General features: G+C 44.4%; 1 protein-coding gene across 2 annotated transcripts in view; it reads right to left on the reverse strand.

Annotated features, from left to right (window-relative positions):
- Positions 1-388: 388 nt before the first annotated feature.
- LOC122834483 (low-density lipoprotein receptor-related protein 1-like) overlaps positions 389-16,477 on the reverse strand; it is a 109,790-nt gene continuing 93,701 nt past the window's right edge. The window contains exons 59-90 of one of the 2 annotated variants that reach the window (XM_044122966.1): positions 16,192-16,379; positions 15,187-15,392; positions 14,866-15,054; positions 14,641-14,789; positions 14,454-14,547; positions 14,235-14,351; positions 14,046-14,165; positions 13,446-13,568; positions 13,225-13,350; positions 13,029-13,145; positions 12,360-12,466; positions 12,117-12,249; positions 11,415-11,537; positions 11,180-11,302; positions 10,194-10,334; positions 9,974-10,114; positions 9,765-9,884; positions 9,023-9,288; positions 8,756-8,937; positions 8,572-8,678; positions 8,371-8,487; positions 7,616-7,792; positions 6,762-6,902; positions 6,505-6,681; positions 6,267-6,428; positions 5,830-6,013; positions 5,169-5,276; positions 5,015-5,088; positions 4,831-4,924; positions 4,656-4,694; positions 3,977-4,121; positions 389-2,167 (exon numbers count right to left, since the gene is read on the reverse strand). In XM_044122966.1, coding sequence (XP_043978901.1) covers positions 2,027-2,167; positions 3,977-4,121; positions 4,656-4,694; positions 4,831-4,924; positions 5,015-5,088; positions 5,169-5,276; positions 5,830-6,013; positions 6,267-6,428; positions 6,505-6,681; positions 6,762-6,902; positions 7,616-7,792; positions 8,371-8,487; positions 8,572-8,678; positions 8,756-8,937; positions 9,023-9,288; positions 9,765-9,884; positions 9,974-10,114; positions 10,194-10,334; positions 11,180-11,302; positions 11,415-11,537; positions 12,117-12,249; positions 12,360-12,466; positions 13,029-13,145; positions 13,225-13,350; positions 13,446-13,568; positions 14,046-14,165; positions 14,235-14,351; positions 14,454-14,547; positions 14,641-14,789; positions 14,866-15,054; positions 15,187-15,392; positions 16,192-16,379 — 4,431 coding nt within the window. In that variant the 3' untranslated portion in view covers positions 389-2,026. The remainder of the gene's footprint in view (positions 2,168-3,976; positions 4,122-4,655; positions 4,695-4,830; positions 4,925-5,014; positions 5,089-5,168; positions 5,277-5,829; positions 6,014-6,266; positions 6,429-6,504; positions 6,682-6,761; positions 6,903-7,615; positions 7,793-8,370; positions 8,488-8,571; positions 8,679-8,755; positions 8,938-9,022; positions 9,289-9,764; positions 9,885-9,973; positions 10,115-10,193; positions 10,335-11,179; positions 11,303-11,414; positions 11,538-12,116; positions 12,250-12,359; positions 12,467-13,028; positions 13,146-13,224; positions 13,351-13,445; positions 13,569-14,045; positions 14,166-14,234; positions 14,352-14,453; positions 14,548-14,640; positions 14,790-14,865; positions 15,055-15,186; positions 15,393-16,191; positions 16,380-16,477) is intronic. The other variant, XM_044122967.1, reaches the window with a different exon arrangement.

Genomic DNA, 16,477 nt, shown 5'->3' on the forward strand with positions numbered 1-16,477 from the left:
TGCAAATAATTGATAATCATTTTAATTGTGTTGTTTGAGTAGTTGTTTCTAAGACTAGTTATGGGTTTAAATATCATTTCACTGGCGATGTTTTCCCGTAACATATAATTACCTAGTTATATTTTACATTTCCTGTCTACTTAACATCTTTTAATACAAGAACACGGTGGACCGCCTCGGCTCACCGACTACCGGGTTTAGCAAGTTTTGTGGGGGAAACCCTACTTTTATTAATGTACTATAGCCCATATGTACAGACTGAAAAGTGTTTTACCATACTTGCTATGCTAAAGAAAATAAATAACCAGCCAGGAATCATTTCACCCGTTTGCTCCATTGACCTCCTTCACTTTTTAACAGGATGTAAACAAACACTCACGCTCGCTGGTTGTCTGTACAATTTTAAAAAATTTTATTTATGACAATATCTCGTTATTTAGTTTGTAAAGTACTCCAGCAAAAATGAAACATTGGTCTCTTTTCAAAAGAACGTCAGAGCTTCCATGCATGGCGTACTATATAAAAGCTATGAGTCATTTCTGGTTGAAAAGTAACAAAAATGACTAATCCAAAAGAAACGTCTTGGAAACGCACGTACGATTCTGCAAAAGTGTTCTTTAGGTAAAATGATTGTACTTCTCTGGATTTCAAGACAAAAACAGACACTAAAACAGCGCAAAAAACAAAACAAAAACAAAAACAAAAAAAACACTGGACAGGTAAGCAAAGCACAACTCGTCGTCACATTGAAGACTTGTGTCAACTCATCCGAGAGTTAAGATATGGCTGACGCGTTTCTGACAGAAGCAGCATTTTGGGGACAGAGGCCGAGCGTAAGGACCAGAGCGGCAGCGTTAGCAGCAGCAGGGCACGGAGGAGGGAATAAAGAGAGAACTGCTGAGGACGGGATGAACATAATGCACTTCAGACGTCAGAGCCGCCACAGAGCTGCGAACGTACAGACTTTGATTTGCGAAAGGCAAACAGAGAAATTTATTCACAGAGCCAGATGGGCATTTTCTGGTCTTTGCAAAGAAATACACAGGGAAATGAGAAGACAAGCAAAAAGCTCCACCCCTTCCTGTTCACCCAGAGGAAGACCTTTGTAACATAGAGCTAAATAGTGCAGATATGACACCTACTGTACATCAGACTTTTCGTATCTGCAAATCAGCCACCATAACATCTGTAGCATCTGTAATCTCCCTGTACGGACACATGCAACATCATCATCCTGCAGTGACACACAAACACGCCTCCAGAAACTCCACTTTCTTTACAGCTTACGGTAAAAAAAGAAAAATAAAAGCCTGCAGTACCTTAAAGTGTGCGGTTCTGTGCAAGGAAGACAACACAATCATTTTATGAACATTGTTCTCTGAAGGAAAAAACAAAACAACAAAATGAATGAGGAAAATACTGTAGCTGACGTCTGGTTCGGACATTTTACATGTGCTATACACGAACTCTCTTTACGCTGTCCTGCAGGACGGCGTTACGTAACGATTCAGAGAAACGTCAAATTTTTACCCCTTTTCTCGCTCAAAGTCGACACGAACAACAAGCAGTTGGCACTGGTAGAAATGGAACATTATGTTTCCTCACCTATACAATTCATACAAAAATAAAAAAATTAAAATCGCCCCAATGGTAGCATCTTTTCTTCCGATTTTCCTCTTTCCATTTCACGGTTCTTCTGTATTTTCTTTTTTTTACTCACAGAGGTAGTGGCTATTTAGGTAAAGGGTGAGGGACAAAGTGTAAATTAAAAATCTCTCATAGAAAATGCTATTTTGTTGTCTTACGTTTGACCAGAGGAATCTCTAAAGAACAAAATATAATACTGCAATCACATACAAAAGTAGTCCTTCATTTTGTACATTTTATACAGTGTTCACACTTAAGCGATTTTCTCTCACACTTCATATTGATATTTTTTTCTTTTTTTTGTGGTTTAGTTTAGTTTTCTTTAAAAGGCAAGAAGAATGGTGTGTTTTGGAGTAGTATGATGAAGGTGATGGACAGTCTATGCCAGGGGGTCCACCAGGGGCTCCTCGTCGCCACGCGATAGCAGCTCCTTCTTCTCGTCTGTGCTGGCCAGGGAGTTGCGGCTGTTGTGCGCGCCCATGTACAGGGTGGCGTACACAGGGTTCGTGAAGTTGGTGGGCTGAGAAGAAATGAGACGAAATAATCCCAGTTAGCAAATACAGTCTAAATACATCTACTGCCTCCCAGGATTATCCATAAACTTTGAAATGTTTCCCATTTCTTGATGTGACAGACAAAACAGTTTTCTATTTCTATAAAAGCGTGACATGCATTTGTATTACTTTACTTTGCTGACCCCTAAATAAAGAACAAATGCACGGGGCAAGGAGATCATTAACTGAACAAGCAGAGTGGCCAGATGTATCCTAGGAGGAGCTGCAGAGATTCACAGCTCAGGTAGCTTTGGTACAAATGAAAAAGGCTGTTGGATGGAAAACTAAACACACTGAAAATCACCCCATCGTGAAACATGGTGGAGGCAGAATCATGCTGAGGGGAGGCTGTTTTCAAGCTAGGATTTGGAAGCTGATCAGGGTTGACAGGAGAATGCTGAATGAAAACACCTTCCAGCATTTCAACAACCCTTTAGAAACTGTTTGAAGTGGATTGGTTTACAGCAAAATATAATCCATATTCATGTGTTAAAGTGGCCCAGTCAAAGCCTAGGCTCCAGTCCAAATCAAAATCTGCTGCAAGACGTAATAATTTATCCTTTGGAGAACCCTAGGAGAAATGGGAATTTTTTTCTTCCTTTGCGTTCCCTCGCAATAACGTACTGATCAGCTCATAATTGAATACTGAAAGTCGTACAGTGGCCACAGTACTTTCTGCTTTAATGTAAGATCTTTGTAACGTTTTTCTATGTATGTTAAGATTGAAATGAGATAACAGAAGTTTTATATGTTTTTCTTTAGGATAGAAATGCACCACACACCTATGTGCAAAATGCAAAAGCAAAACAGGCCAAACATGGACTTTCCATCCTTTCTAAGATATAAAACTTTATGTAAAATGGAAAGAAAGAAAAAATACATCCAATCTATTTGGACTATTTCTGAGTTATTATCACAGGGTAATAAAGTCATCTGACTGTTTTGATTGTTTCTTTTTTGCGTTGGCAGTCTGAATGGTTAATAAAGAGCCGTTTTCATGTGTGTTTCCATCTCAACATTACCCAGACATAAACATGCAGTGAATAAATCGGCTTCTGCACCAAAGACTTAAGAACATAAAGACGTGTTTTCACTGAGGGTCTTTAGATGTGTATATGTTTGAAATCTGAAATTGACATTTGTGATTGTATATAAGTGGCTGCACAGTGGTGCAGTTGGTAGAGCTGTTGCCTTGCAGTGAGGAGGTCCTGGGTTCGATTCCCGGCCCGGGGTCTTTCTGCGTGGAGTTTGCATGTTCTCCCTGTGCATGGTGGGTTCTCTCCAGGTTCTCTGGTTTCCTCCCACAGTCCAAAAAGATGACTGTCAAGTTGATTGGTCTCTCTAAATTCTCCCTAGGTGTGAGTGTGTGTGTGTGGTTGTGTGTCCTGTCTGTCTCTGTGTTGCCCTGCGACAGACTAGCGACCTGTCCAGCTGGAGATAGGCACCAGCACTTCCTGACCCCACCGGGGACAAGGGTGTAAGAAAATGGATGGATTGTGTACAAAATAGTTTTGTGACGGAATGCAAAATAAACCTTTTCTCTCCACGTCGCTTAGTGGACTCCGTACTTTCCATCTCGTCTGATTTTTTTTTGAGAGAGAGCGATGGACTAAAAAGTCCATTTGTAAATGTCCAAAACTAGAGGAGAAATACCCAAGACCTTCAGCGAAAGGATGCTCTATAAATTAAGGCTGAAATGTAACCATTTAAACAAATTCAAGGGCTATGAATACTTTGGAAAGACAACGTATTCAGGACCGATAGTTTTAATCTACCTTGTCTGGGTCCAGAGTGAAATCTGCATCCAGGAGCTCCCCGGCATCATCGTCCGGCTCGCCCTCGTAGATCTTGTAAGCGGGGTTTCCGATCTCGACATTCATGGCCCCGTTGGTCATCCTTTGGTGCTGGAAGCCCTTCGCCCTAAACATCAAAGTCACAGTCAGACTTTAGGCTTCCTGATCTGATTTCATCTGAACCTGATCACTGCAAGCAGGGAAACGTTCACCACAACAAAGACACAAACACAAATCAGCAGCACTGATGTAGCGAAGGCCCAGACCATGTGGGCCTGGATATTGAGCTCTGTATTTTACTGCAAATCCATCTCAAGTTAGTCTATCTTCACAGAATCTCCTTGCTCTTATTATGAAAAAAAAAAAACAATGCCACAATACAAACCACACCACAGTACAATACAGCACAATGATGGACGGGAACATCAAAGCTCTATATCCACGATACAGGCAGATCTATTTAATGTTTTCTTTTTTCAATAGATCTGCTCGGAGGAAACTGATCCTGTCGGCTCAGAAACACCAGTAAAAAATGGCACAAACATCGACCACAGGACCCAACACTGCGCAGCAACCAAAACGTATGATTAGGGAGAGGAGAGAGAATCAGAGTGCAGAACGGAGAAATGCAATGTACGGAGGAACGCCTGGCAACCATTACCGCAAGCGCTTGGAGCCGGTTTTTCCGGGCCGGCTAGACCTGCGGAGCCAAAGAGATTAGAGAGAGAGAAGAGTAAAAGTGAAATCAACTAAAAAAATATAAATAAAAAAAGGACAGGAAGGGAGAAAGAGAGAACAAAAGTACAGAGAGGTTGTGTTGTCAGAGTGTTACGGACCCTCTCATTCTCTTCCTGTACCACAACACGGCCCCTGCGGCGAGGAGAACCAGCAGCAGCAGGATCGACACCGTGGCCACGATGGAGGCTGTGCCTAGCAAACACACGGACACACAGAAATGTGGAAAAACAGCCAGTCTGATCATGATATCAACTTTCATGCTGATTTGAAACCACAACTTACGTCCACCTGAACCGGTGCTCTCTGTGGTGTTGGCCACAGACTCACAGCGATGCCCTGACCAGCCAGCAGAGCATCTGCACAAGAGCAAAGGTCGTCATGATTCCACTGCGATGGCACAGTGTGGACGACAAAACCAACACACTGTCCTCCTTACCTGCACTCTGGAAGGAGGGTGATGGGATTTATAGAGCACTGGCCGTTCGCACAGTACTCATTGGTGTCACACGTGTAACAGCTGGGCTGGTTTCTGCCGTTTGGGCAGCTATTGGCCGACAGGAAAGAACCAGAGAAGAGAGGTTAATGTTACCCACGATACAAGGAACACTATGGCCGGTAAAAAAAAAAAATCACAGATTAAAAAATATATATTTAGTGGTGCAGAAAGAAAATCTGTATTTGTAAATATATTTTTTAGACAAAATCATGTAAAATTATAAGGTTCAATGTTTCTGATTATTTTATTATTATTATTTTATTAATAATTAATAATTATTTTATTATTTTAAGTATTATAATACTTCTTAATATTTGTTTTGACTGTGGATGTGGACCCGTCTGAGCAAGTCACTATTTTGCTGTGGGCATTTTCTGACTCACGATGATCATGACCACATTCCTGATCATGATGTTCTTTTGCTAATCAATGCTGAGCAACTTTATAATTCTCTTTACCCCACATATCTAGTAGCTATTTTACTGTGCCATTCTGTTACTAAAATAAAAGATACATTTATTTAAGGGAGGTTTTTTTTGTTTTTTTGTCACCAAGAGTGATTCTAAATATGAAAGGTGCGATGTATGTGACTCCATCTTACCGACAAGTGAAATCCCCCGTAGTAACGAAGCGATCCTTGGGGATGCACTCGCCGTCCCGACAGTAGTGACACTTGTCGATCTCGCAGGCGTCGCCGATGTACTGCGGCAGACAGCGGCACGACTTGGCGCCGCTCTCACTCTGCAGGCAGGTCCCGCCGTTAAGGCAGTGGCCTTCACAGCTTCCTGCTCAAACACAGGGACACATGTAACACTTGATGAATGCGCTTGAGAAATGCACGGCACAAATGGCACCAAAAATAAGATCCAATGATGCCTTTATTAGATTTTTGTACTGTAGCTAAAAAAGAGGTCTCTGCTATTTTATAGTTCATCTCTGGTGCCAACAGCCACCTGTTTTCATGATAATTTGCTTGATAATGAATAATAACTCCCGGTATTGCTTTCTGCCACAACAGTAAACGATGGGAACACTCACTAAACTGGCACTGGTCGCCCAGGAAGTCAGCAGGGCAGCGACAGGTGGGCTGATTTCCAGCGCTGACGGTGCAGTTGCCTCCATTCCTGCAGTAATTCTTGCATGTGTGCAGGTTGCAGGTGGGTCCTGTGAATCCAGTCGGGCACCTGCAGGTAGGAGAGCCTGTGGGAGGACAGGTGTTGTTAGATGATGAGCAAGACAGGATCTTAAGAAGCCATGTCTTGAACTCGTATATTACCTGTGACATAAGAGGGCGTGCATGTGCCTCCGTTCCTGCAGTAGTCCTTGCACTGATCAATTTCGCATCGATCGCCTCTGTAGTTGGGCTGGCAGCGACACTTTGGCTGCTTGTGGGCGTTCAGGATGCAGCTCCCGCCGTTCATGCACTGGACGTTGCAGGGACCGCTGGGGGGAGCTGCAGACGACAGAAGCTCAAAGTCATGCGGAAGCACGCACAGCGTCTTCTCCTCATGTTCCTCTCACCGCCCAACGTACAGAGAGGAGACAGCGTGGGAGTGGGCAGCTCCACGCAGGTGCCGTTGTCCAAGGTGCGCCCGTTGGGACACGTGCAGACCGGACCGCTGGGGCTGAGCAGACAGAGCCACTCACACTTCTTCCTGTCACAGGGATTGTTCACTGGAAGAAAGAGAAGTGGAGAAGGAGTGCTGAAACGCTATGGACAGAGATTACAAATCCTCTGAGAACCACTAGAGGGAGTCATTGTGACCCTCAGGTTTAGAGAGGATGACTGTTGGTCTTTTTCACTGTTTCGGAAACCAGAGTGAAATTTGATTTATGAAAACTATAGCATTTCATTTAATGTAAAATCACTGGATGGTGATATTTCATTTTGTATGTGCAGAAATAACAAACAACAATTTAGATGGTTCACTAAACACACTTGAAATGGACAACTAGAAGAGAGCTATAAATGATTATTTAACGTCCAAGGCTCTCAGAGACAGAAAGATGAAGGTGTTTTGTCGTAACATTAAGTATTCTGATGGTTTTATAGCTGAACATCAAAAGTGTGTGGCGTGTCGTCCCACTGCAAGTTTTAGTAAAGTGATTCAGTTTGTGCTCCTGCTGTCTTTTTCAAACGAACACGTTTTAATTTGGGAGGCAAATGTTGCCGCCAACACCAAGTTATTTGTCCCAAACTGTGAAGCAGACTTTTTCATGCATTAGATGAGCAAATCTGGTCAACTGTGTTTTTTTTCCTTCTTTTTTTTAAATGTGAGAACCATTTTAGGGAAAGCCATAATCGAGACCTTGGTGGTTCTAGTGTTCAGTAAACATGAGTTGTTGCTGACTTTAAGCTTGTTGTTCTATTTCTTGCCCTCACTCACCATCAGGCTGCTTGTATCGGTGGTGCAGCACCAGATCCGTGGCGTGGTTCACGCCATTCGCCAGGTTCTCTAGGGGTCCTCTCCCGAACTTGTTCACTCTGAACACAGAGTTGTTCATGTAGGTGACGCCGTAGATGTGGTCCTCAAACACGTCGATGCTGAACGGATGTCGGAGTTCTGCAGGGGAAACAAAGACGCAGCAAAGACAGGAGCTGAGTCCTGGACTAATAAAACATGTGTAAGGTGTCAAACTCAAGGCTTGAGGGCCAAATGTGACCCACCATAGTTTTTCGTGTGGCCCTATAGACCACAGAGGGACACATGAATAGACCCTTCAAAATAAAAGTTGTGTTTCAGGATTATTTCATCTATCAAATCAAACCGGTTTTAATCCGTTCACTGCTAAATTACAATCAGTCCCTCCAGCTTTTCTGTTTCTACTGCACTGCTGTCTCAGCCTCACTTGGTGCCAGGTTATATACACAGTCTGTGATCGACGTGGAGAGTTACCGTCATACGAAAGCACAGATATCGCAAAATTCCTTGGAAATATTTCTGAAGTACTGATTTTTATTGCAAAAGAAAATAAGAGATTGATCAGTGAGCAAAGATGCTGAATGCAGACAGCTTTTTTTTTATTTTTTTTATTGATATCTGATCAGTTTCTTCATGGGTTTTATCAACACATTCTGCCACAAGCCAACCCATGAAGAGCATTCATGATCTCGATGCAGCATCTCTGACAGCCACTCAACTGTTTTGTGCGTTTATAGCCACCACCACGTCGCTGCCGTCCAGCCTCACGCTGCAGATCAGGGAGAGTTTGGCGTCGGCCCAGTACAGACGCTCATTGAAGTAGTCGACCGCCAAACCTGGAGAACAGCATCAGGAAGGTTTAAAGGCGACCTCGTTACGTTTACCAGACGACCAGGGAGAACTGTGTGGCGGTATTTCACCAGTTGGCCACTGGATGTTTTCTTCAACCAGTGTCTCTCTCATGGTTCCGTCCATAGCTGCTGTTTCTATCTTGGGATGGTTTCCCCAATCAGCCCAGTACATTTTCCTAAAGAGTAAGATGTAAAACATTCATCTATCACATGAATCTTCCCCCAGGTCACTGTTTACATGTCTGCCACTGACCCTCGCTGGGGGTCAACCACGATGGCGTGAGGCTCGTCGATCATGCCAGAGATCAGGGTCTTGTGGTGGCGTCCACCGCTCATCTGTGCCACCTCGATGACGTCTCTGCCAGAGTCGGTCCAGTACAAGTTCCCTGCCACCCAGTCCACAGCGATGCCGCGGGGCATCTTCAGCTCTGGAATCTAATCAGAATCAGCACGGATACATATTTCATATTAGCTCATCCGATTCTCTGGCGGGACTAAGCGAGAACGAAACCACCAGCACCTCGAAGTTGATGACCCGGGAATCGCTCTGCCGTCTGTTTCGGTTGCTGTTTTGGGACGAGGATGAGGACGGCAGGTCGAAGTAAGAAATGCGCCCAATGTGCCAGTTGGTCCAGTAAAGGCGATTCGTCTTCACATGCAGGTCCATGGCGTCGATGCGCACATTGGTGTCGCCCTGGAAGGTCAGCTCGTAGCGCCAGTTTGGCACGGAGGCGTCCAGGCTGCGGATCTCATTGTCGTCCCCAAGATAGAGCACATGACCCTGAGCTGGAAGGGGACGAAAGGAAGAAAACGAGCTTTACAGAGCGGTGAGGAAAAGCCTGATACAGGGATAGTGGGAGAGAGATAAAACGTATTCAGCAGGTGGAGTTATTGATTTTTAAGAGCCACAACACACAGAAGTGGCTCTTAAGATCGTTTTAATGCAAATCAATGGGAAAACCACTGCATTCAACTTTAAACTTTGGAAGAATGTAAGAAATTATCATGCATATAATTTCTCCAGTATTATCAAGACCCAGGTCTTGCTAATACTGGAGTCTTAAAAGTCTTAAAAGTAAACTTTTAAGACTGTAATGAAACCTTGGATACATCACTTTCCCTATTTGAGAAAGAAAAGAAAAATTAAAGTTACCGATGTAACTGAGTTCGCTCAGCACCGCCCTCTGGCGATCAGTAGGGATAAAGTAGAGCTAATATTTTTATGACATTCTGATTCATTGAAATGCACTTGCGTGTCTTACCATCAGCCTTGCAGGTGTTATTTATTTTGCTGAAATACTTGTGGCAGCTGCACTTGTGGGAGCCTTTCGTGTTGTTGCAGATGTGGGAACAAACTCCAAACTGCTTGCACTCGTTCTTATCTGTGAAACATCCGAAGGCCGTGACGCCAGCGTTAGCCAAAACCTGAAGAGTCAAGGGAAACGCCAACACAATCCTCACACGTCCTTACCTTGGCATCTGTTCTGTCCACTGGTCTGGAAGCCGGGTTTGCAGGAGCAGAAGGAGACGGTGCCGTTGACCACGCAGTGCGCTTCGTCTCCGTCTCCGCACATGGTCACGTTGCTGCGGCATTCGGTCAGCGTCGTGTCGGCTGCAAATTAAAGAGGCCCCAGGCAGTCAGCGCTGATGATGCCTAACGGTAGCCGTCAAACAGTGAGGCTGCAGCGCACCTTTCTTCTCGCAGCTCATTTCGTCAGAGCCATAATCCTCACAGTCGTTGAAGTGGTTGCAGAGCAGGTCGGTGCTGATGCAGCGACCATTGGAGCACTGGAACTGGTTCTTCTGGCATACTGGCTTCAACGGGTGTGTTGCTGGGGGAAAAAAAAAAAGGGGGGGGGCCCAAATAAGTTTTCTCCAGCTCACAGGAATGAAAACCAAAATCAAAATAATTGATGAAGCTTCTGGCTTAAAAGATTCTTTATTAATTTTGGTTTTATTTCAAGGATCCAATCTCTCTGATAATCTTTGAAAGTGCTTCCTAATCAGCAGATTTTCAGATTTTCCTTAGCTTTTTTTTGGTCCCCAGCTGCTTTACTGACCCTTTTGCTTCTGTGTACTTACACTTGATCAACAGAGCTTACTCTGTAGGGTGTGTGCAAAAGAAGTGGATAATTGGAGGGGCAAGGCACAGGCCTAAAATACTATGTACAGCAGACCAACAGTATATTCCATTTTTTTTATTCCTTTTTCTGAAAAGGAGATGGTGCCTCTGTGATCAACGGCACTGTGTGATGTTTTTTTATTCCTTTTTGTGAAAGAAAAATGAAGCATAAACTTGCATCATCATTCACTTATGTGGAAATTTTCTTCTTGGTATTGAAAGTACATATTCTGTCTTCCTTTTCACAGCTTCAGCTAAATTAATGAGGATAAACTGTGTCTTTGTGACAGTTTTCTAAGAAAGTGCCAGAAGATCCCTGACTTGTCTGTTATTGGTTTAGCCTATTTATGCCTGAATAATGATGAAAATGGTCCAATATTGAAAGGAAACACTGATCGAGGCACATTTTGAAGACAGGCTGGTTCGTTGGAAGCACAACGATTCGAATCAAAACTCTTGTGCAGTAAAATACGTCTGAGTAGAGCAAACCCAAAGTCGACGCTTTTATTATAGATGCACCAAGAAAAAACCAAACAAACAACAGAATAAACTCACGGCAGTTGAGCTCGTCACTGTTGTCCCCACAGTTGTTCACACCGTCGCAGCGCTTCGACACCGGCACACACACCCGGTCGTTATGGCAACGGAACTGCCTCGTGGGCGGGCACAGGAATTTAACTGATGGACCAACAGAGAGGACGATTAGGGGGAGGAAAAAAAAAAATCATAAACCAATCCCAAAACTGGAGGAAGACAAAAAGGCCGAAAGGTGAAACACAGACAATCTCACCGCACTCTGCTGGGTTCTCATCTGAGTTGTCTCCACAGTCGTCCTCGCCGTCACACATCCAGTTAAGAGGCTTACACAGCGTGTTGTTGCACTGGAATTCATCATGGAAGCAGTGTTTGTCCACTGAAAGAGAGGACATACAGTATTCATACCACTGGCTTTACAAACAAATACTCTCCTGTACTTTAATGGGATTTCAACTGAAGGCACATGAAAAGCAGCGCATCAAAACAAAGACTGCACGTTTGAGCGTGAAGACATTTCCACAGATTCCCAATAGGATTCGAGTCTGGACTTTGACTTGGCCATTCTAACACATGAATGTGCTTTGGTCCAGGACAGCTGAATTTACACTGAGTTTAAATCTTAGTTTATTTGCAAAATAAGTAACTTCTCCAGGGAATTTGCTGCAATGGATATTTTTTGGGCGTGTCAAACTGGAGGGGGTAAAAAAAATTAAATACTTGCAACATCTTTTTTGGTTTTCAATTGCAAAAATCTGATTTAGTTCCATTATCTTAACAATTATGCACAGTTTTAAGATGAGCTGAGTTAAAATACATCCTGAATAAACTGAAGAAGGAGGTTTGTGGTTGTTATGCGACAGATCAGGGGAAAGTTAAGGCAACATGAACAATTCTGCTTCATAATGGTGCTTCATGTCGCCCAGCTGACTGCGTGGACGTGTCCTGATGCGCTCACCAGGACTGTCGCAGTTCTCCTCATCACTGCCTTCTATGCAGTCGAAGTCAGAATCACAGCGCCAGCGGATGGGAATGCAGTGACCACTTTGGCACTGGAACTGATCACTCTCGCACCACATCTCACAGCCATCCTGAAGCACAACCAGAGTGTTGCCATTTTTTAGTTCTCCTCTATTGTGGCAGATTTTTAAAAAAAAGTTGAAAGAGGAAGAAAAATAAATCGATAAAAATCGAGCCATACCTCGTCTGACCCGTCGGCACAGTCATGGTCCCCGTCGCACTTCCAGCGGCCAGCAATGCAGCGGCCATTCGTGCAGGCAAACTCGCTCTCTGAACACTTTCGAGGCACTGAGGGCGGAGAGAAAAGAGGCTTTGAAGAGGATGTAAGGATAATTAGGAGAGCATAAAGAGCAGAGGGGAGTCAGTCAGGAAAGGCTTAAGGAGAGGGTAACTAGAGATGCTCAGAACAGAATAGGAGCAAGGCCTAGTTACATAAAATAAGGTATTTTAATTGCTTTATAGGGATGGTATCAGTGGGCGAAGAAAGGAGAAGAAGGATTGCAGAAGAGATCACAAAAGCTGGAGGAGGAAAAAAAAAAAGCAAGACCGGGAGTTTGAAGGTTGCGGTTGATCTGAAACAGTGACAGCACCTACCTCTGGCTCACAGCAACAGGCCAGTGTGAAATGCAAAACAGACATGAGATGATGTGAGATGTGCCCAGAACCGACCAACTGACCAGAAATCAGTTGAGGAGCTACAGCAGACAGAACGTGAAGAGCGACACATTCCTTACCGCCTCTGTTTTCTTCCAACAGCAAAGCTCATGCAGAGTCACAAACAAGCTGGTTTACATTCACACGGTGAGCTGCGCATCTTCACAGGGCGACAAAAAGAACACAGAGAACCTACCGCACTTCTCCTCATCCGAATTGTCCCCACAGTCGTTGTCGTAGTCGCACTGCCAGCGGCCGGGCACGCAGCGGTTGTTCTTGCAGCGGAACTGGTAAGGTTCGCACGTTCTCTCGTCTGTGCACAAACAGGAAGGGTCAGGCCCCGCAGAGCGACATCAAACGCTTCCTGCCTCCGGGGCAGAGCCTCTCCTCACCGCACTCGTCCTTGGGTTCGTCGGAGGCGTCGCTGCAGTCCGCCTCGGCGTCGCACTTCCAGAGCGCCGGGATGCAGCGGCCCGAGTCCTTGCAGCGGAACTCGTCCACGCCGCACGTCATCTGAGCTGCGGTGCGGAGGAGGAGGACGCAAGCACTTCAATAGACTCGCGTCAAAAAGCCCGTTTATTGCCACTGTTTTATTTTTAAAGGCTCATCTTACTGCAGTTGGCGGGCTCATCAGAGCCATCCACGCAGTCGTTGTCCCGGTCACAGACCCAGACCCGCGGGATGCAGCGCTTACTCATGGCACACTGGAACTGGTTGGGAGCACATGTGATCTCCGCTACGGCAGCAAGGGACACATTTGAATTATTATAGCAATACTACATTAGAACAAACTGTTGTGGAGTATATTTACAAAAACAGGGTTTTTTTAAATTTTGAGACAAAACAACTGAGGATTTAATCTAATCCTGTTAACGGTAACTGTATCTATGATCAGTAGAGATGCGCAGTACTGCATGTTTGCGCAAAAATTGTCATTTGAGAGAAAATGGAAACGACATTCAGAAACTACAACACCAAAACGAACCAAGGCGGAATCGAAAACTAAAATATTGATCTTACTGCGCTACTATCAATTCAACTTTGATAACTTGGTATTGATATCGTCTATATTTTATCTATATGTAATGGTTGTCGGGAAGACTATAACACATTGTGGGACGATGCTGCAACAGTAACAGGAACAGTGAAAACTGTAAAACCCCCGACCGCCGTTACGAGGCACTGAAACTAATGAACACCAGAGGTGACTCACGGCAGTCCTTTTCATCCTCTCCATCCCCGCAGTTGTCCTGGCCGTTGCAGCGGAAGATTCCTGGGATGCAGCGGTTGGGGTGGGTACACTTGAACTGACTCGGCAGGCAAACGTGAATGTCTGAGAAAGGGAAGCCCATGAGCAACGAGTGGTGTAAATCAGCAATTATGCATGTGCGAGTGTTTCTACCGCAGTTGGCTTCGTCAGAGCTATCCTGACAGTCGTTGTCTCCGTCACAGATGTAGGCAGGGTTGATGCAGATGCCGGTGCCGCACTGGAACTGACCGGGTTTGCATTTAAACTCAGCTGTCGGGAGGAGCAGGCACAGCACATCGTTACAACACAACATTCTTGAAACATCAACAAGAAAATCAACAGAAGTCGACCAGAGGCTGGCTGATCACTTACGGCAGTCTGCGGGCTCATCTGAGCGATCCCCACAGTCATCCTCTGTGTCGCACTTCCACCAAAATGGAATGCACTTGTCATTTTTGCAGACAAACTGAAAGAATAGATGATAAACATTATTTTTTTATACTTTTTTCTTTTTAAAGGGGAGAACAAGCTGTCTGGTGGCGCCTCTGCACAAGCTCACCTGGCTCGCCGTGCAGTTGGACAGGCAGCGTTTGCCGTCTGCGGCCAGGTAAAAGTTGGTGGGGCATGCACACTTGTAGCCCCCGCCAGGCGAGAGCAAACACAGGTTACTGCAGCCGCCGTTGTTTATCTGACACGGATGGCCGGCCACTGGTGAGAACAGAAGGGAAGGTAAACGGCGAGGATGAAATCAGACAGAGACGTCAAAGATTGGAGCGGCGTGTACCATCAGGCTGGCGGTACGGGTGGAATACGTGGATGTCCATCGGTCTGTGCAGGGTACTGATCAGCATTGTCTTGTTGGTCCCCTGTGTCTTATGAGCTCTGTTGATCGATTTTGTTTCCCAGTCTGTCCAGTAGATGTACTCCTCAAACAGAGTCATGGCAAAGATATGAGGAATATCCTGAGAGAGAACTACAGGAGTGCACACACACACACACACACACACACGCACACACGCAAACACCAACACATAGGACAAGTGAAACAAAGTGAAAAAAACAATAAAAATGACGTTAAATGTGTTTTTAAATGTCTGTGATTTACCAGTGTGTCTGCTGGTTCCGTCCATGCTGGCGAACGCGATGTAGTCCTCTCGAGCGTCCGCCCAGTAGATGCGGTCGTTGATGAAGTCCAGGGCCAAGCCGTTAGGCCAGGTGATTTTATCTTTAACGATGACACTCCGGTTGGTGCCGTCCATCCCGATCCTCCCAATGTGAGGGTTGTCACCCCAGTCAGACCAGTACAAATACCTGTCAGGGATGATCGCGGGTAATATTACTGTTACTGTTACTGTTCACGCTAAAGCATTCGTGCCTTTAAAACAGATCACTTTTTGTCACAAACGGTCACTTTAAAGTGTTTAATGAGAACAAAAAAGCAGTGAGGATGATGTATTTAATGTTTCATGTAACAATTCAGCTTCGAGTTGCCAATTCTAACATAATACATCCTTTAGTCTCAATCATTTTTTAGGCTGGTTGAATTTTTAGGCTCATTGTCCTACTGGAAGGTGAACCTCCTCTAACTGTTTATTTATTACAGTTTTTTTCCAGTGTTTATATGTACAGCTCTGGAGAAAATTAAGAGGCCATTTAAAATGATCAGTTTCTCTAATTTAACTTTTTATAATTATATGTTTGAGTAAAATGAACATTGTTTTTTATTCTATGAACTACAGACAACATGTCTCTGAAATTCCAAGCAACAATTTAGCATTTATTTGCAGAAAATGAGAAATGGTCAAAATAATGAAAAAGATGCAGCGCTTTCAGACATTAAATAATGCAAAGAAAACAAATTCATATTCATTTAGAAACAACAAAACTAAAGTTTCAGCTGAGGACGAGTTCAGAAATCGATATTTGGTGGAGCACTGTTTTGATATGACAAAATGTACTTTTGTGAATAAGAAATTGTTTTTAACCTTTTGCCTGGCGAAACAAAGGTTTCACTATCTAACCTTTGCACTGTATGCTCATGCATCCACCTTAAATAATATTGACATCACAGTGGAGATGCAGGACTCGTTTGGTTCTTGATCGCTCTCACCCGTAGCGAACGTCCACAGTGATGGCACGTGGCTCCCTCAGGCCGCTATTGACCAGAACCGTCCGGTACGCTCCATTCAGCTTTGACACCTCTATAGTGTCCCGTCCCTTATCACACCAGTACAGGTTTCCTCCGACCCAGTCCACCGCCAGACCGTCAGGGTTGTTGAGCAACGTGCGGTGCAGAACCTGACAGAAGAACAAGAAGTTATCTGTATGTAACACGGACGGGTCTAATTATTTCTAACTCATGCCTGAGGATGAGGATGTTAAGAAGGCTGGCAGCT

The sequence above is a fragment of the Gambusia affinis genome, linkage group LG07 (genome assembly GCF_019740435.1).
Source record: "Gambusia affinis linkage group LG07, SWU_Gaff_1.0, whole genome shotgun sequence".
Classification (NCBI taxonomy): domain Eukaryota; kingdom Metazoa; phylum Chordata; class Actinopteri; order Cyprinodontiformes; family Poeciliidae; genus Gambusia; species Gambusia affinis.